The sequence below is a fragment of the Corylus avellana genome, chromosome 2 (assembly GCF_965113065.1).
Source record: "Corylus avellana chromosome 2, dhCorAvel1.hap1.2, whole genome shotgun sequence".
NCBI classification, from domain to species: Eukaryota; Viridiplantae; Streptophyta; class Magnoliopsida; order Fagales; family Betulaceae; genus Corylus; species Corylus avellana.
In genome coordinates, this window is record NC_142491.1 from 43,551,935 (window position 1) to 43,577,305 (window position 25,371).

The 25,371-nt window shown below is 34.7% G+C and overlaps 2 protein-coding genes across 4 annotated transcripts; one reads left to right on the top strand and one right to left on the bottom strand.

Annotated features, from left to right (window-relative positions):
• Positions 1–234: 234 nt before the first annotated feature.
• LOC132168071 (uncharacterized) lies at positions 235–1,108 on the bottom strand. The gene is made up of 2 exons (XM_059579145.2): positions 757–1,108; positions 235–606 (listed from the first exon to the last, which is right to left on the bottom strand). The coding sequence occupies exons 1-2, from the start codon at positions 1,088–1,090 to the stop codon at positions 554–556; spliced, it is 387 nt and encodes a 128-aa protein (XP_059435128.2). The 5' UTR covers positions 1,091–1,108; the 3' UTR covers positions 235–553.
• A 124-nt stretch (positions 1,109–1,232) lies between these two features.
• LOC132168070 (ARM repeat superfamily protein) lies at positions 1,233–24,329 on the top strand. Of its 3 annotated transcripts, none has more exons than XM_059579141.2 (29): positions 1,234–1,505; positions 2,377–2,607; positions 2,758–2,939; positions 3,323–3,443; positions 5,131–5,352; positions 5,488–5,704; positions 5,816–5,961; positions 6,062–6,219; positions 6,302–6,451; positions 6,524–6,572; positions 7,185–7,373; positions 9,308–9,487; positions 10,382–10,521; positions 11,411–11,537; positions 12,440–12,580; positions 12,690–12,761; positions 13,685–13,821; positions 15,690–15,807; positions 16,439–16,573; positions 16,809–17,005; positions 17,154–17,295; positions 17,495–17,608; positions 17,714–17,800; positions 17,911–18,369; positions 19,846–19,932; positions 21,259–21,302; positions 21,849–21,985; positions 22,523–22,596; positions 23,874–24,329. In XM_059579141.2, exons 1-29 carry the CDS (start codon positions 1,410–1,412, stop codon positions 23,907–23,909), a joined length of 4,188 nt encoding a protein of 1,395 aa, XP_059435124.1. In that variant the 5' UTR covers positions 1,234–1,409; the 3' UTR covers positions 23,910–24,329. The 3 variants fall into 3 exon arrangements, with proteins under 3 accessions (XP_059435125.1, XP_059435124.1, XP_059435126.1); XM_059579143.2 differs by having other exon boundaries at positions 1,235–1,505; positions 21,256–21,302; XM_059579142.2 differs by lacking the exon at positions 19,846–19,932 and having other exon boundaries at positions 1,233–1,505; positions 21,256–21,302.
• Positions 24,330–25,371: the final 1,042 nt, after the last annotated feature.

The window sequence follows — 25,371 nt, forward strand, 5'->3', positions numbered from 1 at the left end:
TATAGTCAGCTTTTTTCAACAGAGGTTCATAGGACATTTTTAATGCCTGATGAGAGCAAGAGGCCAACAAAGGGACCGAGGGGAAAATCATACCATCTATGAATGGCTGGCTACGCAGTCTCTTGCATTTCAGCTTCAGTATAGAAGAAATAACATATAATTATCTATTTTCACAATCAGGTCAACGTCCATGGTAATAATGTAACAGAATAAACTATAAGGGAAGAAGTCCTCTCAACAAACAGAGGTTCAGCTTAACTCTTTCATCTTGTAAAATGATTGTTTTTACAGGAACTGAAATAACACAATGAGGCTAACAAAACACAAACCCTAGCAGCTTGTTTATTTTGCTTTCCTTCTAAAGTAATGGATTTTACAGAACTAACCATAGTGTTTTTTTAAAGGGAAATTCCGAGCTATCGTTGGTCTACATACCAATTAAACGAAGAACAATGCAAAATCAATTCGCTTTTCGTCTCCCAGGAACAGCTTCGCTCGTCAGCAATCAATGTGTCTGAAATGCTTGCATCCTCGAGAACTAGAAAAACCAGCTTCAGACTACAAAATTTGAGGCAGACGATTTTGCATCTTCCTTCAATGCATCCTCTGGCAAATCCATAAAAAGTAAAAGCCGTTATAGGAAAACTTATAATCATGCATCAAAACTTATAATCACTCTCAAGAAAAAAAAAAAAAAGGTATTCAGAATTGAAGAACACCTATGCATAAAGAAAGAGAAAGAGCTAGAGAGACTACCTATTTGGGGCTCTACGGCTTCCCCGTAGATGGCTTTGAGCCTGGTGAGTGGGACGAGAGCGGATTCAGTGGAGGAGGCTTCAGCGAAGAGCTGTTGCTTCCACTCCCACATCGCCTTCTTCACTGCCTTGTTGGAATGGGTAAGCGAGTCCTTCTGGGCCTCCAGGGCCTCGATGTCTCTCTGCTGGTTCAACGATCTCACGGCCAGCACCACGAACGACCCCACCAAACCCACGTTGATTACCGCGTTGTTGTTCGTCGCTTTAATCGCCGCGCTCACCACTCTGTTCGCGAACTCCATTTCGGCACTCAGTGTTGAGAGAGTCGCTTCCATATCTGAGCACTGGGTTTGAAGTTGTCGAGTTCGTGATGGGCCGTGGGGCTGACAAATTGGGCCCGTCAATTTGCTGTTGGTGACGTGCCAAAAATATGAGCCGTTGGATCTGGCCCACCATGTTGCAAAGAAGGAGCGTGGTTTTCACGCCCACCAAGAGCGGGAGGTCCTCGCTCCAAACCAACCCCCTTTTGCTGCACTAGGATCTCAGCGTACTGTTCGCGTTGGAGCGAACTGCACATTTCGAACCGCCAAAACCCTCACTCCCAATTCTCTACTCCATCACAGAACTAGGGTTTCCACGGCTCTCATCCCCTCAATGGCCGAGTCCGCCTTGCAACTCGTCTCCGAAATCGGTTGCCAACTCGGCCGCCAAACTCGCTCCAGCAAGGATTCCATACTCAAGTCGCTCAAGGTAAGCCGTTATTGCTATCTGTGTGTACATACAAACAGTGTATATGCGAAATTGTTCGGTGTGGATTTTGTTTGCGTTAGATTGACCATGCCACTGTTTACTTGCTGATATTTCGACTTTTCTTGCTTTTGAGAGCAAAATCGGTGCTGGTTTTGGCTTTAGAAGCATGGAGTTGTAATTGAACCCTTTTTCATATGATGAAATCGTCTTATGGAAGGATTTGCCAATGAATTTCTGGTTAATTTGGGAATGAGCGCAAGGTTTTGGTAATAGTTCTAAGTTGTAAGCATAGCTCACATACAGCAGATCAGTGTGTGTCAAACACGTGATTGAGATGTTGAGGCATGGGTGTTTTGCAATAGAAATTATAGAAATAAAAAGGAAGATGAGTAGAGACTTGGAGTGTTATGGTATCCATGTACCCTTGCTTTGTTTTTTTGTTGTATTTGGTATTCCCATGTATATTGAGTCAGGGTCTGGTGTGTGTGCCGTGTGCAACATAGACTTTGCCTGATCCGGGAGGTTATGTTTGTTTCTGTCATCTGTGTGTCTCAAACTTGTGAGGAGTTTCAGTTTCGTAAGTGGCCGCCTCAACATAAATTGGAAGGCCACATTGTGGGTTTATCTATTTGTTCCTTTTTATTTCTGTTTAGTTTTTGGTGGCTAGGCAGAGAGGTGGTTTCCAGGATCGTTCTATGTACTTACTGTATGCCCTCACTTTTTAGTTCTCTTCATCGTTCGGAGGTTTCACATTTCTTTTGATGTCAGTTTATAATATGTGCATTTCATTTTTTGATTTAATATTGCTGAACTTTTCCTGGCAGAAAAATAGTCTCATTTGCTGTAGTTGTTTGGTATTTTTCCTTTGCAGCAAGTTGCAAATGCTTTGTCAGAAATAGAACAGCCTTCATCGCATGAAGCTGCCAAAAAGTTAGAAGCTACCAAAAAGCTAGAAGTAGCCATAAAGCCCTTGAGCAAAGCAATTGTACAGAGCCTTCTTCAGCATAAAGATAAGGAAGTTAGACTTCTAGTGGCCATCTGCATCAGTGAAATATTTCGGGTCATGGCACCTGAACCACCTTTCGAAGACAAATATCTTAGGGTAACAAGTACTTAATTGATAAATGTATAGCTAGCATTTTATTTCTTCTTTAGTCTCACTGTGTGTATTTTGTGCATGTGTTAATACCTATGTGAGATTTTACTTTCTGTATACTGATTAAGGCAAGTTACCTCAATTTATTCATTTCAGGACATTTTTAAGCTCATTGTTGGCACCTTTTCTGAGCTAGCTGATACTGCAAGCCCATTCTTTTCAAGAAGAGTTAAAATATTAGAGACTGTTGCACAATGTAAATGTTGTGTTATAATGCTGGATATTGACTGCAACGATCTAGTTCTTGAGATGTTCAATATTTTTTTCTCGGTTGTTAGGTCAAGATTCTCTCTCTCTCTCTTATATATATGTGTGTGTGTGTGTGTGTGTGAAACCTTTTTGATACATAATATCATAAAAATATGAGCCTCCTTATAATAAATGCTTATTGGAACTCTTGTCACACAGTTCAAACATAAAGAACCTACCTAATTGCATTATTTGCAGTTTTGATGGTCAAGAGTAATGTATTCAAAATGATACATCTATTGCATTCATTATAGATAGATTTTAATGTACTTTTTATTTATTTTAGTTAAATGCTAGTTAACTGTAAAAATAAAGTAGTTGAACACTAATTTGTTATTTTGGATTTGAGCATATGTTATTGCTTAATTTTGATGATATCAATAATAATGCATTCCTTTTTTCTTAAATATAGGGAAAATCACCAGCAGAGTTTGATTAATCATATTATGTCTATAATGACACATATTCTAAACGAGGAAACTTCTCAGACAGTTTTGGATATGATTATGCGAAATCTTGTAAAGGAGGGAAAGGTAAGCGGATTGTGTTTGTTTTGGATTCATGTTGTTGTGGCTGTATTTTAATTTTTAATTTTTTATATATTAAACTGGGCTTCTTTGATGTTATTAGACTTTAGACAACTCAATAAGAAGTATTTTCCTTAGCACAGTTTAAGTTGAGAAGTTGTTTTGTAATGCATTATTGGACTGAGACAAAATGTGCTTTGTGCAGTGAATATTTGCCTGTTTCCTATAATGCAATTTATTAGCAAGTTCAGTTTTGGTGGCAAAGGAACTTTTTTTTTGGTGTTCTCAATATCGGATCTTTGCTGTTTATAAATGTGTCTGATGCATGGCTTTTATCATCAAATTCACACTAGTGACAAATATAGCCTTCCATGTTCCTAGTAGGAGAGGGAAATGCCTATGTAGGTCAAACACTTGGTGGTGAATCAAATCATCTACTTCAATCTATAATTTACTAAAATACATAGAAGTGTATTGCTTCTTTGTGGGATAAAGCAAACAGTTTGCTCCCTGATGAGTTTTAGTTTCCTAGGGTTCTTAAAAGGGCCATCTTCCTTGCTCATTCTTAGGACATGGAAGCAGCTTCTTGTACCCAGAGTTATCTTATTTCACATTGAAGTTTGGAAAACTCTCCCTGCTGGTTTTTGACACATACCTTTGATGGTTGTCTCCTTTTAAAATTTTGAATTAACTGGAGCAATTGGGATTTATGGAAGCAGCTACTTAGCATCTTGAAGTCTTCAGGAAGCAGTTTCTTTTAGTTTGAGAGCTGAGAGTGGAGGGATATTCTTTGCAAGTGCCTGAGTAGCCTAGGAGAAGAATAGGAGTTTTTGGAGATGTGATGCTTGCCATTTTATAGATTATTTATTGACTACTATTCTATATGTTTTTTCTTGCATGGAGACATTGATATGAGAATCTTGAAGCCATTTTCTTAGCAAAAAGGTCAATTGGGAGAGAAATATTGAGAGAACTTTACTAGCCGTTATTGGTCTAGAGGTTCCTATATTCTATTTTGTTACTTTTCTGGTTCTGCTTCTCACACTAAGGTTGGATGCTGCAACATACTCTGCATCTTCCCCATCTTATTGATGAGTTTATGCTTCATATCCAAAGGGAAAAATCCACGACCTCCTCTCTTTTTAAATTTGAGGTTTAGCTTTGATTGTTTCCTGATACAATCTTAAATGCCTTCTCAATGAGTAAGATTTGCGTTTAATATCCAGCAACTACATCTATGAAACCAGGAAGTAGATTTTTCCTAAATGTAAGGGTAAGAAATCTTTTTCAGCCCTTGGGAGATATCTTTTATTTAATTAATTAATTTTTAATTTTTTCTTCTTTTTAATTATTTTATTTTTATAGCTACTCAATAATACTATATCGTCAGTAGAATTTATATTGTTTAACATATTTCTTGTCAGTTTTGTTTATTTTTTCCATTTAGTTTAAAGGGCTGGTTGCTTTAACATGGCATCTATATTTAAATCTCACATTTCCTATGGGAGTGCCTCATAGAGGCCATGATAGAACGAGGAATACCAGGAAAATGTTGAAAATTGTATTTTCACTTATTATGCGATGCTTTTGTTTTTATTGTATACATGTATGCTATTTCATGAGCCACTGTTGGATTTTAAAGTCTTACTTCACTTCCACCTTAATGCTTTTATGTCCCTTGTATGCTTTACAGGGTGTACCTTCTGCTTCTTATAAGCTTGCTGTTTCTATCATCCAAAATTGTGCAGAAAAGCTTGAGCCCTATGTTTGTGGGTTTTTAACAGCTTGTATTCTGGATAGGGATGCTGTAGAGAATGAGCTCAAAGAATTTTACCATGAAATTATTTTTGAACTTTTCCAGTGTGCTCCTCAGATGCTTCTTGCTATCATTCCAAACTTGACACACGAATTACTGGTATGACCTCTCTCCCCCTCTATGATGGGCCATTGGTCATCTCTGTTTTTCTTCAGATGGTGAGTTTATCATATAATATGCCTTCTACTTTTAGTTCACGTTTTATACTTATCAATCGCTTGGTTTTATTTGCAGACTGATCAGGTTGATGTCCGAATAAAAGCTGTTAATTTAATTGGAAAACTTCTTGCACTTCCCAAACAGCGTGTTGCCCAAGACTACCATGATCTTTTTGTAGAGTTCTTGAAAAGATTCTCTGATAAATCTGTGGAAGTTAGAGTTAGTGCTCTACAATGTGTTAAGGCTTTCTACATGGCCAATCCCTCAGGGTCAGAATCACATGAAGTTCTCAGTAAGTAACGAGCAATCAAACTCGTGCGTCTTATGTGGCATGTCTCCTGATTCTGCAGTCTTTTGGATATAGTTTACATATCTCATTTTTGAATGCTAATTAACTGAGCAGCTGCCATCGAAGATCGATTGTTAGATTTTGATGATAGAGTGAGAACACAGGCAGTGATTGTGGCCTGTGATCTTGCCCAATCTAACTTGAAATTTGTTTCCCCGAAATTAATATCTCAAGCTACTGAAAGACTTCGGGATAAGAAGGTACTTTTACTGCAGAAAGCTTTTTTTATTTTATTTTTATTTTTTATCCTTTGCTTGAATACAGTTTTTGACACTCACATAATGCCTTTTCTTTATTCAGGTATCTGTGAGAAAGAAGGCCTTACATAAGTTGGTGGAAGTATATCAAAATTACTGTAACAAATGTTCTGAAGGCCACATGACAATAAGTGATCACTTCGAACAGATTCCATGTAAGATTTTGATGCTGTGCTATGATAAAGATTGCAAGGAGTTCAGGTATGTTTGTTTAGACCTTATGGCTTGTTGAACCAAATGCTGTAATTATATATCAGGTGTAAAAATTATTAATATTCTTCAGGTCCCAAAACATGGAGCTTGTACTTGCGGAGGATTTATTTCCAGCACTTCTTTCAGTTGAGGAGAGGACAAGACATTGGATCCACTTGTTTTCTCTTTTCACCCCTCTTCATGTGAAGGCATTTAGCTCTATCTTATCCCAGAAGAGAAGGTATCAGTACTAACATGCTGCTATGGTTCTTGGTGAAGAATGAGACTATTTACAAGGTTTGTTTGTTTTCAGGTTGCAAAAAGAGTTGCAAATTTATTTGGCCCTACGAAAAAAAGATAAGGTACAGTTCTTGGATGTCCAAGTTGCTAACTATAGCTCATAATTAGTCAATGGAAAAATGATTTGCATGGTTTATCGCCATCTTACTTCTTAAACATTGCTCTAACAAGCAACTGAAGGCATACATGCTTCAAGTTTGTTTACTACACAATTTTTATATGATGCTTTGACTTTAGATTTAGTGATTTTGTAGAATTAGACAGTTTGGCTATGCCTAATTCTGCAGTTTCAATTCCCCAATAATAATAGATTAGTCAAGTTTGTTATTGTTATCTGTACAGCCGTATTACCAGACCAAATTACAGTGTATTTTGGTGTGTATCATTGTCCATGTGATTAATACTGCATACAAGCCTTGGCTTTAGACATGCAAAACATTTCATTCTATGGTTCTGAGTTTTAGAGCTTATTGTCTAGTTCCTTTTTTTTTTTTTTTTTTTTTTTTGAATTTTTTAGTTTCTAACGATTGGAGTTGATTGCGTAAGAATCAGAGGGGTGTCAGCCTGTTTGAGACACAGCTTTGTGCTTCTTGTTTATAATATAGTGTTGAATTATTACTCATAAAAAAAAAAAATAGCTTTGAATTATTGAAGCACTTGGAATACATGTGCAGGAGAATAGTTCAGAAGAGATACAGAATAAAATTAAAGCTTCGATTATGAAAATGGCTGCATTTTTCCCAGATCCTTCCAAAGCAGAAGACTCCTTTCATAAATTGAACCAAATGAAAGATAATAACACTTTCAAGACTCTGGCATCATTATTGGACGAACTGAAAGTTAGAGATGCTCAGACCACCAGAGTGAGTTTACTTTATGCCTTTCTTATTATTTGAGGATGCCATCTATCGCCTTTTCTTGCATTCTTGAAGTTTCTTTTGTCTCTGAGTGCATTAAAGTTGTCATATTGGATGTGTTTCAAATGCTTCTATTGGATCAGCTAAGTTACTGATATTTTAGTGGTTAGTATTATTTTGTGTTTCTTTCATCTATAGCATTTTTTGTCAATGTTTTAAAAACCAGAATGTTGAGAGAACCGGAAAAGTGAAGAGGTTTAAGGTTTAGGGGTCGATTGTTGATTGGACCATAGTTGGATTGCGATAATTAGTATTTAATAAAATTATAAAATGATTAGAAATTAGAAATAAACAGATTTTGTATGTAAAAATTAGCAAAGTTTGATAAAAAAAAATATTGGAAGTTGATTAAGTCCATGGCAGTTCTGTGAATATTTGAAATTCATAAAGAACATGAAGATGAGAGGGGGCTGGTTATTGGAAGGCAAAGGTCATGCGTGTCCCCGGGGGGGGGGGTTGAACTGTGCAACCTGCGAATGGTCCGACAAGTGTGCGTTTGGACCTTTGGCCCAGCAGGTTTGGGTAATCTTTTGAATAGTAAGGGTTTTGCCCATTGTAGGCAATGTGTCACCCTTGAATGGTCCAACTGCCAGGTCCATTCCGGTTTTTAAAATCATGTGTTATATTTTTGTTATAAGAAAGATATTGAGCAAGTGTATCTCCATCGAACTTGTTTATGTTGCTTGCCTTTTATTTTTAGGAAAGAATATGTTAATGGAAACTTTCTAATTTGATGCAGATTTTTTTATTTTTTATTATTTTTTTTAATCTTGTGAATTTGAAGTATGAAATAAGATTAACTTTTAGATTACCGCTGTGATTTGTTACTTTCTTTGGGGTTTGGGAAGCAAAAGAAAAGTTCCAACTTACATCAAATGTTCTGGCGTGGAGAAATTAGAAAATAGGGAACATATGCTCCCTTTTTTTTTTTTCTTCTCTTTTTTTATTTGGTTGTAGACAAACAAGCAAATAACTAATATTGGAGGAATAAGTGTTTATTGTCCCACATAATGAGGATTGGATTTGCAGAAACACTTCCAGAATGACCATTCATTTATGGTCCAGGATCTATAATCAGTGAGTAGTGATCCATTTTGCAAAGTAACCTTTGTTTGGTTTGCTTTTCTACTAATGACATGGAACCTTATTTTTACTTGTTTTTATCTCATGAAAGTCTGTTGAGACCTACTATATATGGCATGTATTCCTATTTCTATTCTTATGCTCAAACTAATGGGAAACAAATTATTTTCTGACAAATATGGATTCATACGAATTTTCACATAGTGAAGCCAAAACTTTCTGCATCTGGAAGTTCTGCTAGCTGTATGTCTCATGTCATTATCTTTGGCAGGGGAGCTTTTATGACAATGATAATAGCACTAATTGTCTTCGCTTGGATATTCATGGAGTTGGTTTGCTTCACATCTTGCTTTGCATCCTATGCTGCCTGTTTCCTGTGCTCCCTTAAATCGGAGCTATGATAACTGATACTGCCTTTTGAGGTCTATAAAAGAAACCAATGTATTTGTTTGTTTGTGCATATTTAATAAAACCATATTTTCAGTTTGTTTGGTCGCTTATCATCTTATTCTATGCAGTTGTGGTTGGGAGTTGTGTTATGTTGGTGAAGCATATTTTAATTTTGGTTTGACTACTCATGATCTGGCATAACTCAATGGTTGACCTCTTTATTGGTTAATTCTGCTTCTGGCCAAGAAAAAAGGGAAAGAAACTTTTTCATCTGTATGTTTTATAAATATGGTATAGGAAGTTGCTCAAATCTCTTCTTTTTGGAAGAGTTAATTAGTAATCCTGCATCGATTTTCTTATTTGTTCAAATACTCTGTACTTACTGTATGTTACTTTTTTTTTTTCAGGATAAATTTTTGAAAACAATGGGTGGTAGAGATCCACAGTATGAGTTTTTGTGTTCACTCTCCTCAAAATGCTCGTATAACATATTTGGTTCGGAGCACATCCAATGTATTCTAGATTATCTTTCCAGTAACAGATCTGGAAACAAGCTCTTGGAGGCTTCTTCTGCCAACCTTCTTCTGGTAAGAAAACATTGTTGTTAAGTGGATAGGAACTAACTCCTTTTTTTTTTTTTTTTTTTTCAAGGCTGCACAAAATGGATGATTTTAAACTAGTAAGAGATAAACAAATGGATACAGCAAAGAACTGATTGTACGAGTCATCTACAATCCACACTGATTTAGAAGAGAGATAACATCTAAAGCGAAAACTTAGATCAGAGTAGTCTGACTGCTCAATGAGTGATAGCTGGCTGCACTAGGGATAACAGGCATCAAATATATGATTTATAAGTTTCCCACAGCTTCGGGTGTGGGTCTGTTCCCTTAAAGCTTTGGCTTGAGGAACTATCCTTGTGCTTCACATTATATAGTTGTGGGCACTGCTTTTGTAAACGTATGATTCATACATAAGTGTCCCACACCTTTGGTTGTGAGCCTGGTCAATTGAGGCTGTGACCTGAGGAATTATCTTGTGCCTCAGAATATATGGTTGTGGCACAGCTTTTGTTGCCTATTGGTGGCATTAACTCAATCAACTTAAACTGATATCTTGTGTGGCTGATGAAAAGGTGTGGTATTCCTCAATACTTGTTGAATATTACTTGGCAAAAATTTATTTGTAATTAAATTTCACCTTATTCATTTTTTAGTGCGTTAGAGGAGAATGATCAAGAAAAAAAGACATATCAAAAAAATAAAAATAAAAAATAAAAAAAGAAAAGAAAAAAAGAAAGAAAAAATATGGTGGAGAAATAGTTGTTTGATTGAATCTTTCTCTCAGGGTTGGTTTTTCATGTTTTGTTAGGATAAGTTTGCAATCTTTATTAATGCAAGGTTCCATCCATAGTTATAAACTTTACAATTGTTTATTGTATATACCATTTACTTAAATCATTGCCATCTCACCTGACTTAGGCTATCATTAGCATTTACCCCTCACTCCTAAGAGGTTCGGAGGTGCAACTTCAAATGTTGATAGAGAAGAATAACCAAATCAGTGACAAGCTGATTGAGGTGTTAGCAAAAGCAGGTCCTCATACATCTGTCAAACTCAGGTAATTCTTTTTGCTTTATGCTTGTGGTGATACTCTGTATACAATGAGATTAATGATTAAGAGGAGACTTATAGTGGGGGATTTTTTTTTTCTCTGCTTAAATGTGATCATTTAAATTCAGACATGCCTTAAAATGGATTACTCTTAATTGGATCCGATCCTTCCCCTTCACTCGAACATTTTGGTGCCTCCATTTGAAAACATTAGAAGAGGTTCAGTGTGCTATTTCTGGAAAAAGGGTCGCCTTTTCTTCTTAAACATTTTTTTGAAGCTAAGCCATTTTTTCTCAATATCAATCCAGTGCATATAAGCCATTTGTTCTGGTTATGAAGAGTGTAATGGAGTAACTTTCTAAAATGCACCTTCCCCTTCCTAGCTTCAATATACATACTATGGAAGTTAGGCTTACTACTCTTGTACTTTGTTTATGCTTCTGAAGTAATCATTATTCCTTTTACAACAGTGATGTAGTAAAGTTCTAGAAGACTTATTTCTCTTCACCTCTTCTATGTGGATGGTGGGCATATGGTTCTTGTACTTAAGATGCATTTCCCACTTCAAATTGAATATTTGTTTCATTGCTAAATTTGTATCCTGGATAAAATCTTGAATCTACCTAGACTGATGGCTATATATTGTTGGGGATGTATATTTATAGCATGTTTCTTTGAGTCACTGCAATTGTTTTCTTATGGTGATTTGGGGGATTTCATCTTTAATATTTTTCTCTTCTTTGTTTGTTTGTTTGTTTTGTTTTGTTTTGTTTTGTTTTGTTTTGTTTTTTTTTTTTTTCACTTTTAAAATCTAAGGATTTTTTTTTGGTTTATTATTGTTTCTGTTTCAGTTGGGTTTTTTATTGGCGTAGCCACAATGTTTTTGCCTTTTGTAGTGATATATATCCCATCTTGGAGAGAGTATGTCTTGAGGGAAGTCGCATGCAGGCCAAAATTGCTGTTGCTGCAATTGCGGCATTAGCTGGTGTTTCTGAGCAATTCTTCTTTTCAGAATTATGCAAGGTATACTTATCTCAATATTTTGGAGCTACAAGTGATATAAAATTTTATATATCTTTTTTTATTTTTTTATTTTTGGTTTGATGAGTAAAGATTCATTTTTTTAAGAAGGAGCATGTTTCAGTACACAGGAAGTAACTAGTGCAATTCCTAACAAATTACAATCTGCAATTTTAAAAGATCAATGCTACTTCAACCCCTTCAGAAGTCCGACTATCTCTGAATTATCCTTGTAAAACACAATGGAATTCCGAATTTTACTACTCTTAGAATGACCATTTTTCTTACCAAAAAGCTAAAAAAATCCACAACCATCCATCGCATCACCCACAAAAAGAGAAAAAGCTTGCGACCAAAGTTCTCTTGCCACCAACAGTCAAGTAAAGAGATGATCTACTGTTTTTCTACTATCCGTATGCACACAAAACCAATCCCTGATTATATCCTTTTTTCGAGGATTGTCCACTGTCAAGATCTTCCTTACTGCAGAAATAACATCATATGAAAATGAGTTTGGTTTCTCTACTTTTGACTAATATGCCTCGAAAGCTTTTCTTTTTGCTTCTATTGATGAAATATATCAATGGACATGAAATGTTTTGTTTGATCTTTATAAGAGTTCAAAGGTGAATGTCATATGTTTCCTCCGTCTTTTCTTCTTCTAAGTGAATGTCATACGTATGGTTTTTTGCACATATAAGATATTCATCTTATTATGAATAATCTATCCTGAGGTTGCTTTTCTGAATTTGAAGTTCATGCTCCATAGTCAAAATAGAAGCCATAAATAATGTTGTCTGTATGTTATTATTAAATTCATAGCCATCCATGATTTTGATTTTTCCTGATAATGGTAACAGCTTCTCAGTAGTGACAAATAAACTAAGTTCGATACATCTGTCCAGGAACTTGTGGATTCTCTGCATAGTAGGCGAAACATCCCAACAGTATTGCAGTCTTTAAGCTGCATTGCACAATACTCTGTTTCGACATTTGAGGCTCAAGATGGAGAGATCTCATCATACATTAATGAGAAAATTTTTCAAGTAATTTATTGAGCTGTAATGTGGTTTACTTGTTTAGTACTTCTGTGTCATCTACTTTATGTGATCATAGGAAACTGTTTTCTAAGTAGTGTAAACTTTTTGTGTGTAGGTGGATGCATCAGATGATCTAATTAATTCATTTAATGATACTTCTGGCTGTAGTAATTCTTGCAAATTGAAGGTAGGTTGTGGAGAAGGGAGTTTTATTTGAATATTTGGTTTAGTTTCAGTTGTTAATGTGACCATTTCTTTCAATTTGGAGTACAATCTTAAATTGCTTGGTAAGTTAGAATGGGTGAAAGAGTTCGAGTATAGAAAATATCTGTTTACTTATCAAAAAAAAATTTCTTTCAATTTGGAGTTGGTTTATACAATGAATGTTTGGTCTTTTTACTGTCCAAGTGTCCATGAAACAGGAGATGAAGTGTCTAGTGGTGGAAATGAGTGAAAATTTGGATTGTGCTGCACAACCATATAGAATTATCTGGCTTAGAAGAGTGGTGAGATGACAAGATTGGGGATTTATTCATAAGTTGTCATAGTGTTGAAGTTTGCTGTGTTTGAGAAGCATTAGTTGCTGGATAAAATTTATATCCTGTTGAATATTAAGAGGGCATTTTTGTTAGTTTTTTGTCACCATATGTGGGTATTTGGATTAAGCCTTTGGTCTAAGGTTGTTGCTTCCAGACATTTCATTGTTTGTAGGAAGCTTGATTGACAAGTAGCTAGAATTATTATTATTTTTTGATAAGTAATCGACACATATCATTAAAATTATTGGTAGCACACTAGAAAAAATAAAAAAGTAAAAATGATTGGTATCATTAACCGACTATTTTATTGTGTATTAATTTTTTTTACTTATCAAAAAAAAAAAAAAAAAGAATTAGATTTCAGACTAATTCTCAAGCTTGGAAAATTCTTAGAAAATTTAAAATCTCAGGTCATTCATATGAAAGATGGTAGATGCATTAGAGATGGGTTCAAAGTTCAACCCAACAAGGGTTCTAAGCTTCTAGTGATGATTTTCAAACTTCTGATAACCGTCTGCAAATTGTTCTTTCCTTGTAAATTACTCATGTTTTATTTTTGTGTCATTTGCAGATTTATGGGCTGAAAACACTTATCAAGAGTTTTTTGCCACATCGGGCAACTCATGTCAGAAGGAAAATTAATGAAGTATTGGACATTTTGTCAAAAATGCTGCAAAAGGGTGGTGCTTTTGATGGTATCATCTCATGGTATGAGATATAAAATTAATGGTGACTTTGGATGCCACAACTTTGATTTGCAATTTCCCTCCTTTCATATATCATCGACTTAATAGCTATATAACTATATTTAAATCTTCATTATTGATATTCTCCACCTGGAGGTTGATTCATGCCTTAACTTCTCTATTGAAAAACCAATCAGGATCTCCTGGACCAAAACTAAATTGATAAGGAAAAAATGAAAGCTGTTAAATCTTTGCTTTAAACTTTTCTATGTGCATCCTAATAGGATTCTGCAATCAGTTAATATGGAGGCATATTTTTGGCTAAGAGGGGTTTTAGTTAATAGAAGAAATTCATGCATCTTAATGTTGGGGGTGTGTTCTATTTTCTTTTTATGTTTATCTTTCTTCAGATTTTTTTTCCTTTCTTTTCTTCATTATGTGTTTCCTCTTTTGTTCTTTTTTTTTTTTTTTTTGTTTTTTTGATAGGTAAATATAATTCATTCACCCATTCTGGATTGAAGTTGTGACCTTATCCTATATCCTTGTTTTATGGGAGGAAGAGATGCCTTTTCTGCTTAAGACCGTTGGCTCCTTATACTACTCATTCTGCATTTATAAAATGACAAGCTCCTTTTTCGTTGTGTATTTCTTTTTCCCTTAAACTTGATAGAGTACTTTCCATGTTGGTGCAAAGGTATGAATACCTTTCATCATAATAATGCTAACTTTTTGGTACTTCCTTTTCTAAATTTTGTTAGAATTTTCTTAACTGCAAGTATTAGAGATTTTGAAGGGGTTGGATGATAAGTATCATCATGAAGTTTGTCTATCTATGAAGTGTTTATGCATCCCTTGTAGGAGTGGTTTAACTGATATCTGCTTTTCCAAATCTTTTCAATTTTCTTTACTGTAATTGTCAGTGCTTGCTTGCTGTTAGTCTTTTAGGGAATTGTGTCTTCTTGTAATTCAAGCCCTTTTTTGATGAATAATAATTTATTAGAAAGAAAAGCTCAGGGACATGAAAAGTATACAAGATAAGCAACCACCCTATTGGGGTTGAAAATCTAGAAAGTAACAAGATCCATAAGATTAGAGGAAGAGAAATTAGGAACAAAGTTACAGCCTAATCTAAGATGGCGCTCAAGAAGGATGATTTTAGCAAGTTATTTACGATAAAAGAAAGTTTGTGAAGTAGTATAACTTTTATTGCTGAAGGGTTGCTGTCATTTGTCCATGACTTGTTGTAAAAGTCATAAAATTCACCTTTTCCAAATGCATTATGATGATTCTGGTAACTCCACCTAAGGCTTAACAACTTTCTTTTCTACTGATTTCTTTTCTTTGCTTTCATGCTGTGGCAATCCTAGAATTGATACTTAGGCATATACTGTAGTGGGAAACACTCTGTTCTGGGAGTGTTATGCCTTTTTTTTTCTCCTGATAAGTAATAGGCAAATATCATTAAAAGCGTAAATGCATCCCTAAGTACATGAGCATTTTCTTTAATTTATTTTTGGAATTTCAACCATTATCGTTTTGACTTGGAAATTTCAATTTTTGGCCTCAATTTTTTGACCTTAAAGATGTATCTCTCCAGTCATGCAAGATGATGAAGGTAATTGATCTCTCGTTCCTTGTGGCTCCTTTTATGTAAACAGGGGCAGATCCAAGATTATTTCTGTTCCAGACACTGACTGTGCATGTTATTTTAGTATATCAGTAGTAAAAACACACGAAACAATCTAAAGAGGCTGCACTTTTCCATATTTATGTTGTCTTTTCGAAATCAGTATTTCCTTTGCTGGGTTAGAATCTTCTGTAAACTTGCTTATCCTATATATAAGTGAGCTTTTTATATGCTCATTTGCTTCTGGTTATTGTGTAATACAGTGAAAGTGATAAGGCTCACATCAGATTAGCTGCTGCGAAGTCTGTTCTGCAGCTTTCCAAAAGATGGGATTTGCATATTTCACCAGAGATTTTTTGCTTTACAATTTTAATGGCAAAGGTATGCGGGCCTCAGGCAGATACCGAAAACAGAATTTTTTTCAATCATAGTTTTCAAAGGCTTTCAAATGTAATTTGAATTTCGCAATGGATGAAAAGTTTAACATGAGCCTGTTTTCAAGCTCATTCCATATCAAATGGCATTATCAGTAATTTTAGCATTTTCCTTATTGTCCAGTACTATTACTATAATATGATACTCCCTCCAGTTGGAGACTCACCCTTCACTTCATGTGTGGTGAAGAAGAAGGTTCACCTCCATATCTTGTCGTTGCATGTTTTCAACCTTCAAAATTTCTATCATTTCCTTCCCTCCATAGATTCCACACCATTATTAGTCCTTTTAATTGTAGAAATACATTCTTAAAACATCAATTTTTCTGCCAATGGAATGCGGCATTCAAAGGTTCTTTTAAAAATAATTATTTTATGAATGAGTCCAAAATCTACAGTTAACTGCCATCACCCATCAGGTGAAGCTAGTAGTCCTAAGCTTTTTCATCTTCCCTGAAAAATTAAAATTGTGCATCTTTTAGATCCAGCTATTTTTATCTAATTCAATTATTATTCTTTAAATTTATTGTTGTTATACTCTTTTTTGGTGAGATTTATTTTCTTCTTTCAAATTCCAGGACTCTTCTGTTTTTGTTCGGAGAATATTTCTCGATAAGACACACAAGCTATTGAAGGAGCATGCTATTCCTAGTAGATATGCATGTGCTTTTGCATTGGCCACATCGGATCGCCTCAAAGATCTGCAGGATAACGTATGTTATTTTCTTGCATCCATACAGTTATTATATTTCTGATTTGAGAAATGCTATATGCACTCGTCAGTCCTCACTGCCTGACGTGGCACTGGAAATCACCGTTGGACGGTAATCCATCCAAATCCCATGATGATTTTCATTGCCATGTCAAAGAGTGTACATTAAGAGTGCATATAACAGTTTTCTTCTGATTTTCTGTATAAATAATAGATGCTGACTCTGTTCATTTTAGGCATTTAAATATATGGCAGAATTTATTAAGGAATATAGTCGAGAAGCGAGAATCCGTCAAGCTTCTGCTGCGCAAGGAGGATCAATCACCGATTATCCGGCATATATAGTGGTATTCTTGATATATCTCCTTGCTCACGATACAGGCTTCCCTCACGAAAACTGTAAGGATGAAGAACTCTATGCCCAGTTTTGCAGGTAAGTTATTCCTTCCTGAGTATACACATACAAAAAAGAAAGAGTTATTCCTGAATCTAATTTTTCTTTTAGTACAGTTTACCAAGTACTGACTTAGACTGTAGTTATCAATTATGGTGATGTTGCTTTGTATATTTTCTATATGCAGTCCACTTTTTCATTTACTGGAGGCATTAGTCAGTGTTGTTGATGGGGACAGGGATCTTGTTAATGATGCTCGCTTACTTCTGCTCAGTATTTTTCGTGCTATTAAGAAAGCTGAGGATGCTGTTGATGCTCAAAATACTCCAGTAAGAATTGTGTATCACAGATTCTCTTGTGTACATCTGTATTCTTTTTGACTCCTTTTCACGTTTTTCTAACAAATTGTTTATAATTACTTATAAAATAAAAAAGTTGTGTATCTTAGAGGATCTCTTCCTTTTTTTTTTTTTAATCTTTGCTTTATGTTTTAACTAATGTCGACAAATAGTGTTCTTTGAAATGCAGAAACTGCACATTTTAGCAGACATTGGGTACTCCTTTGTAACAGCATTAAATCATAATGGTGTCTCTTCATCACATGCCCCTGCACTGATCTTGCTGCCATCATCATTATATCGAGTAAGTTCTGTTGGGAAGAGTGAGAAGGACAGTTCTTTAGATTTTAATAAGGTACTAACTGCATGTAAATCATTATATAACGTGTAATATATTTATTGCCTGCAGGCAAATTCAGGATGTCTTACTCGGTCCTCTTTTGATGACTGTTTTCTTGAGAAGATTATTCACAGGTTTAAATCTCGTATCTCTCTGGTAAGTATCTAAAGGGTGGCTTTTACTGATTTGATTATATGCTTCATTTAATTATTAATCTAATGACTTTGTTATCTTTTTGGTTGGAACTTTTTCTGATCATGTTTCAGCCTGTTAGCTCTCTTCCTAAACGTGGTCGGAAGTGCCAAGAGGATGACACACAGTCCGAGATCATTAAGAACAACACATTGAAGTTGGCACATGGCAAGCAACTTGATTTGTCCACAACTGGAACAGAAACCCAAAAAAATGTGAGCCAGTGTGTTAGTGTGGGACATAGGCGAAAACGGGCAATCTCTTCAACTGCTTCTGATTCAGTTGGATTGCGTGAGTGTTCTACTATCAATCACCAACATGGTGCATCTAAAAAGTTTGAAAAAAATATGGAGAAAGAACTACTTTCATCTTCTTGTGATTCTGTAACCCTGAGACCCTCCCTTGCTGAATCACATCTTTCGACTCAAATTCTAGAAAGAAATGCCCCTATCAAAGAAAATCTCAGGGACAGTAGCAGCATTATTGCTGAACCTTCCAATTATCTCAGAGCGAAGCTCAAAGACCCTTGCAATGTAAGTATGAACTTAATTTAAGAATGCAGCTTGAAATTGTTTGACTCATCTGAATTTTTGCATCTAAGTAACCATATTCTTGATAAGTATCCTAAGTAACCTTATTTGATGAATTGTGCGGGAACTGATAATAAGTGTGAGGCTTTAATTGGGTGGTGGATCAAGTTGTTATCTCAATTGATAGACAGTGATGATTTGGGTTATGGGAGAGAAATTCTGGAATATCATTTGTAGTTCTATACAACCGATATTGGTCTTTTACTTTCCAGTTTCTATTCATGCTTGGTGGACGGTTGTAATTCTCAAAAACAATACTGAGAAAGTCAATAGATGCTTATGCAACTGGACATTATAGTTTCCATTTCCAAACGGAACAACTTTTGGTAGTAGAAAAAAAAATGCACAATTTGAATTGATGGATAGCTTCCTCTCCGGAATACATTTGGTTTTGTCTTGGCTTGTTGCTTTTCATTTTGCGGAATTGTTACTGTCATTTTACTCTCCTTGATATTGTCCCCTCATACAATCTCTTTTGCAAAAAAGAAGAAAAGATTTTACCTGACAAATATATTGAGAAATATGGTTGATACTTCTGACAATATGTTAAATGTTATTTTTGTTGGTGGGACAAATTGTGAAGCATAACTGAATATGGTGAAAGATATTTACATATGAGTCTGAATTTGTTGATGGAACAAGTGGAAAAATTACTGATAAGACTGCACGTAATATCTACAAATGGGACTAGTAACCGGGAAAAGTTTGGGTTCCCCAACTATAAGTGGGATGGGGTTGGATTAAGATTCCTAAATCTAATCAAGCTTGTGATACATGTTTTTTTAACGGGTTCAAGTTTGGGAAGGCTTCCCCAGTCCTAAACCTGGCCCCTTACCATTTCTAACAAATATCTTCCAAGTACAAGAAGCTAAAGAGGCAGATTGGTCTGATGAGAGAGATTAAAAAAAAAAAAAAAAAAGGATTGCACTTAAACTCTTGTTGGAGAGGTGGATAAGATATCCCAACACAGCGGTATCTTGATCCTCCTGTATTTACCAAAAAAAAAAAAAACCTGAATCAAAAGTATTTTAAACCAGATTTCACACACATTCATACTGTAGGAAAGTAAATTTTAGGATAAAAAAATAAAAAACCTTCTTTGTATTTTGAGAACCGCTTTCAACTACTTTTTTTTTCTTCCAATATTTAAAGGTTGTTTTCTGTTTGAGAGATAAATAAAAGTGATCTAGTCTGCGGTCATTGTTGTTGAACTGGCTATGGTACTTAACCTACATGCATTAGCTCCTCTTTCCACCCCCCCCCCCCCCCCCCCCCCCCTTTTTTTTCCTTTTCTCTATCATGAGTGTGTTAGCGGCTGACTCATTTATTTGTTTGTCAAATGAATTATTTTTACTATCTTCTCTCCCATTTCCCACTTGACCTAAGTGATTGTGACCTAATGCTTCTATTAACTGTTAGATCACATATGATAGTGGGGAGGTTGAAGTATTATGCCTGGAAACTGAGAGCTGCGAGACGACAAGCAATGGTCTGCTGGTGGAAAGGGTAAGAACAAATTACTATGCGTCCTTGATGGGCTTGCAAACATGGACTTGGGCATGGCACATAAGCAATATAGTGTAGTTCCAGGATTTGAAAGCTCAAGTGGATTTAGATGAACATTTCTCTTTCCAACTCAATGAAATTCAGTCTGAGATATAATTTGGTGGGTTGTATTTTAGGGCTGGATAAGAGCACTCACAATGGCTTAGCCATTTCTTACTTTTATCTAAAATAGATAAGCAAAACACTAAAAAATCATCTACATTGGATTATGCATTTCAAATGCAAAATACATTTTTTTGCATTTGTGAACAGGCAACGCTACATGTAGCGGGCACTGTTCACACATCCATCTCATTAATATTCTATTTCTCTCTCCACATCTCTCTTTTCCCAAAATTTTCTCCTATTATTTATCTTCTATATCTCTCTTTTCCCAAAATTTTCTCATACTATTTCTCTCTCCACATCTCTTTTTTCCAAAAAGTTGAAAAATAGGATCTTTAGGAAAAATATAATCCTTATAAAAAATAAAAATTAAATTAAATGATATAGATAAAAAAATAAATAATCGGATGTATGGTGTCTTTTAAAACTCATTAGCTGAACTAGATAAAGTGGGTTTTGATTAGTCATTTTGCATAAAAATATACATAAACCAATGTGAATGCTCTAACAAGTTTGGTTTCTATATGTTTGACTCTATAAAAAAATTCAAAGCTAATAAGAAACAAATAGTACCTAAAATAATTGAATTTGGTTGGATCTTCTTAATTCAAATTACTTGCCACCTTTGCAGTTTCAAACATATTAAGCAAACCATAATTTTTTTAATGATTATTTAGGGACATACTCTGCTGAAATTCAATCTCCTAAAAGCTAGAGATGGCAATACCCCTTTCTATATAATGACAAATCATTGGTTTGGTGTAATTTTCTAGAAACCAAGTCCTTTTAATATTCTTTTATGTCCATGGATTATACAATACGTGATATTTGCATTTACACAGTTTTCCATAGTCTACCCTGAAATTCAATCTGCTAAAATCTAGAGATGGCAATATCCCATTGTATATAATGAAAAAAAGGAAAAAAGAAAAAAAAAAAGAAACCCTTCATTGATTTGATATGATAGTCCAGAACCTAAATCTTAGTTTAATATTCTTTTATGTCCATGGATTATACCTGATATTTGCATTCATACAGCTTTGACAATGCTACTTTTTCCTTTCATATTATCTCTAATGTTGCAATGTATCCTCAATATTGTTTCTGCTTGTTAATTATATGGCTTATGTATTTCTTATGTTGACTTTTCCCTGCAAGGAGGTTGTCTTGTCAGACGAGTCAAACACCTTTCAGTTGCAGTGCGGGTGAGTTTCAAATAAAGTTTGTGTTGGGCGTGCTAATGAACTTTATATTACTTAATTTTTGACGTATCTTTTAAGTGCTACTTTTGGCTTGAGACATGCATACTTAGTGGGGAATTTTTTCATGCTAGCTTTGACCCTCCAAGAATTCTAGTATGATTCTTAACTGAGCTTTTCTTCATTTTCGTCCTAGATTATTGGCTATCAGTGAGGATAAACTTTGTATGAATCTACCTAATGATAAAAGAAAGAAAAAGTAAAAAAACAGGTCTCAATGAGCTCATTAAGTGTTTTCTTCCACAGACATCAAAGATTTAATCAGGACTTCCTAATGCATGTCTGATACAATCTAGTGATATTGCAGATTCCCAGGCATGTGGGATAATGTTTATTGTTGCACATTTAATGTTGTTTTCAAGCACATTGGTGTTCATCCTTTTGTAAAGTATCAAGAAGAAAGCTGTTAACACTTAACCATTTAGATCTGTGAAGCTTACATGTCGTTCAATCTACTTGGTTTAGTATGAGCTGACTCATGGTATGTTGCAGTGATAGTGGGGAGCATTTTTTTCACAGTGGTCTAAAGAAAGCTGTTGACGCAATTGGAGATGTTGCCACCCAACAGCAAAAAGTCTCACCATTTGAGGAATGTCGAAAGTTTTCTGACAGAACTACTCTTCTTCCTGGTAATGTCCCTCAAATTTGTCTAATAGAGATTGCAAGTTCTTTTTTTTTTTTTGTTATTATTTATTTTTTTTGGCACTCTTCTTTATCATCATCACTCGTGTGATAGTCATGCTGCATTTCTAATTTTCATCGGATTTGAATGAATACCATTTAGTTTACTTATGAATTCAACTTGTGTCGAGGACAGATTTTGACATTTGAAACAGTAGTACTTCCTTTTTTTTTTTTTTGCTGTATGTTTCTTCAACTCTATTTTATTTATGTTTTCATTATTTTAATAAATTGCCTCACTTTTTTTCATATGGTATGTTACGTCTCCAATCTATCAAAAACATGCCATAAATTTTCTGTTAAGATGCTCTGTCAAATCCCTGAAGCATGCACAGACTAACACAAGGAAAGAATTTAGCTTCTGTATATTTTTCTGTAGAGATTTTTTTTTTTTTTTTTGGGGGGGGAGCATCAGAAGTTGCTCAAAATCCTTCACACAGCTGATACAATTATTTTTTGGATAAAATTCTATAAACTGGGTGCAGCAAAGGCAAAGAAGGGACAGAAAGCTTCTCTAGATACATCAGCATCAGAAGTTATTAATCTGAATGAAAATGCTGTAAGCCTTACTACTCTTTTCCTCTTTATCTTAATATTTATTTTGTCAATGACCAAAAAGAGGTTTTGAAATTTGATTCTTCCCATAATTTGACCTTTTATGAGACTTATCAAAAAAACTATTCCATTTTTTTTGGTTTTTAAATATATACTTATTAAAAAAAAGTATTCCTAGAAGGGAGATGTTTTTCCTTTTCTCTCTTTCTTTCTTTTTCTCTTTCTTTTTTTTTGGGTGAAACTATGCTGATCTGTGGGTAGGCCCTAATATATGGGTGGTCTCATGGTTTTCATTTTATAGTTTTGTCTTAAGAAAGGTAAAATATATGGGGCATAAATGAAGATGCAAGACGAATATTAAATCCTCATATAATTTAAATAGCAGTGCGATGAGAAAGGGAATTTCATTCCAAGCACAATAATTTCAAGAGTTCCAAGCAAACTAGGGTTTGTTGGGGAGTACTTTCAGCTTATGTAGGGCTGATTATAATAATTTGTAATTTTAAATGCTATCTTGTTAGGTCATTTTAGGATCACTTGCTAGATTTGCATGCAATTTAATTGCAAAATGTAATGGAACAAGGCTAAAAATATCACAGGAGGTCCTTGCTTTAGGTCTTAATCTTTTTTTTTTTTTTTGATAAATAAGCTGTCAAAAAAAGTGAAAACCTTAGTCTTTTAATAGAAGAATATTAATGTTGTTGTTGTTACTTCCATTTTGGAAGAACAAGAAAAACTTCAAAGAATTGTATTTGGTGTTTCTTTTTTTTTTTTTTAATCAAAATTTTGTCTTACTACATGCATTATTAGCTTTTTGTACATCTATGGATTTGATTTGTGAATAGATACTAAGGTGTAGAAAGTAATTTTTGAAGTTAGAAAAGGATGCTTGATCCCAGAAGGGGACAAGATCACTTAGTTAGAAAAGGATGCCTGATCCCAGAAGGGGACAAGATCACTTGACTAATGATATTATAGGAATAATGATCAATATATGGTTGTTGCATAGGAGTATCTTAAATTTACTTCTTTATGGTACTCAAACTGTTTTTCATTGTTTTTTTTTCTTCTTTCTTTCTTTCTTCTGTCGCCATCTCTCTCTCTCTCTCTCTCTCTTTTAATGATACAAGCATGATATTTCCCTCTGCACTACATGTGCCTCTCTTGCAATTTAGATTTCAGAAGTTTCAGATATTTTTGTTTTGCGTTTTTTGGGTTATCGTACTGCAGACGAAAATATTCTGCGTGGTTGTGTTTGATGTTTTGCTTTGCTTATTTCAGGTTGCCAAAAGAACTAGGAGGCAAAAAAAAATCTAACCTTTCATACTTCTTTCGGGGTGAATAATTTCTTCCAGTTCTCAAAAAATGTTGAATTCTGTGACTCAAGGTTATGAGAAGTCGAGTAGTCAAATTACTCCTGAGGACTTTCAGCAGCTTTAGGTCAGATTAGCCAAAGAATGCCCATTTGTAGATGTTATGTTTATATTCTGAGTTACCAACTTCAAAACGGAATGCTGTAAATAATAGGATGAGTTTTATGATACACTTCACACTAGATGAAGAAGATGTGAATTTGAATTTCCCTGGTTTGTTCATTTGATCCATCCATTTTCCTTTAATTTTAATTTGTATTTTTTTTTATTTCAAGTGTTAGTATACTCATTATGTATGTTCCTAACTTTTGGGGACTCCTAACTTCTTGCCTTCTAAATTTCAACCAAACATAATGTTTGTGATGGTAATTCTTGAAGGCTATTGGGTCCACTAAGATGCGGTATCATGTATAATGCCTGAAACTGTTGATGGAAAATCATGCATGGCAAAGCTCCGACTTCCATCCATCATTCCTCGTATGCTTGTATCTCTATCTTGAACATGATAATTGTGTGAAAAAAGTGTATTGTTAAGTATGCATTGCCCCCGTGGCGAAGGGAGTATATGAGCATCAAGAAAAATGACTAAAGTGAGTTTGGTAGATTACACAGCAAAGGGTGCAACAGGTTGGATTCCGTCTTGAAGCTATAAATTGAAAAACTTGAACATTACTCAATAGACCAAATGATTTGCGCCGGCGTAAAATAATTTTTGTTTAAGCGTAAAATATTTTTTTGATTGAAGAAGGTTCTCTATTTTGTTTTTTTTTTTTGAGAATTTGGCATGATATTGGTCAATCTAAAATGTTTCCATGTAAAATGGTTTACGCTTTTTTATTTGCACAAACCATCTTTTGCTGCTTTCCCCTCTTCTTTGAGCCGGATATTGTGAGAGGGTCTCTTATGAAGCCTATTTGCTCGAATAAGTTTTAAGTTGCCAGAACACTTGTCTAGGCAGGTAGGTTTCATAAGAGTCATGTTAATGTTGTCTACTCATGCCATTGCAGTAGATCTCGATTCTACGCTCGAAAGCTTTATATGCTCACACTTTTCTTTCGCACAATGGAATTAACCTATGCTTTTTAAAAATTCCTTACTAATTTACTCCCCCGTTTCCTCATTTTTTTTTTTGTTGACTTTTCATTTGACTATAGAAACTAATAGTAATCGTAATCTATGTTAACTTAAGTGTGATATTAATCACGTGCATATAAACTCTTGAATACCATTTTCTTGTAAGCTAGTTTTCAAATGTGAGTTCTACTTGAAATTTATATTATAATTATAATCTTCCAAAGAAAATAAATGCAAAAGCAAAAAGCATATAATTGATGGACACAGTTTTTGTTTAAATTGGATTAAACTACCATTTGGCATTTGTCCTTGAATACATATATTTTTAATAA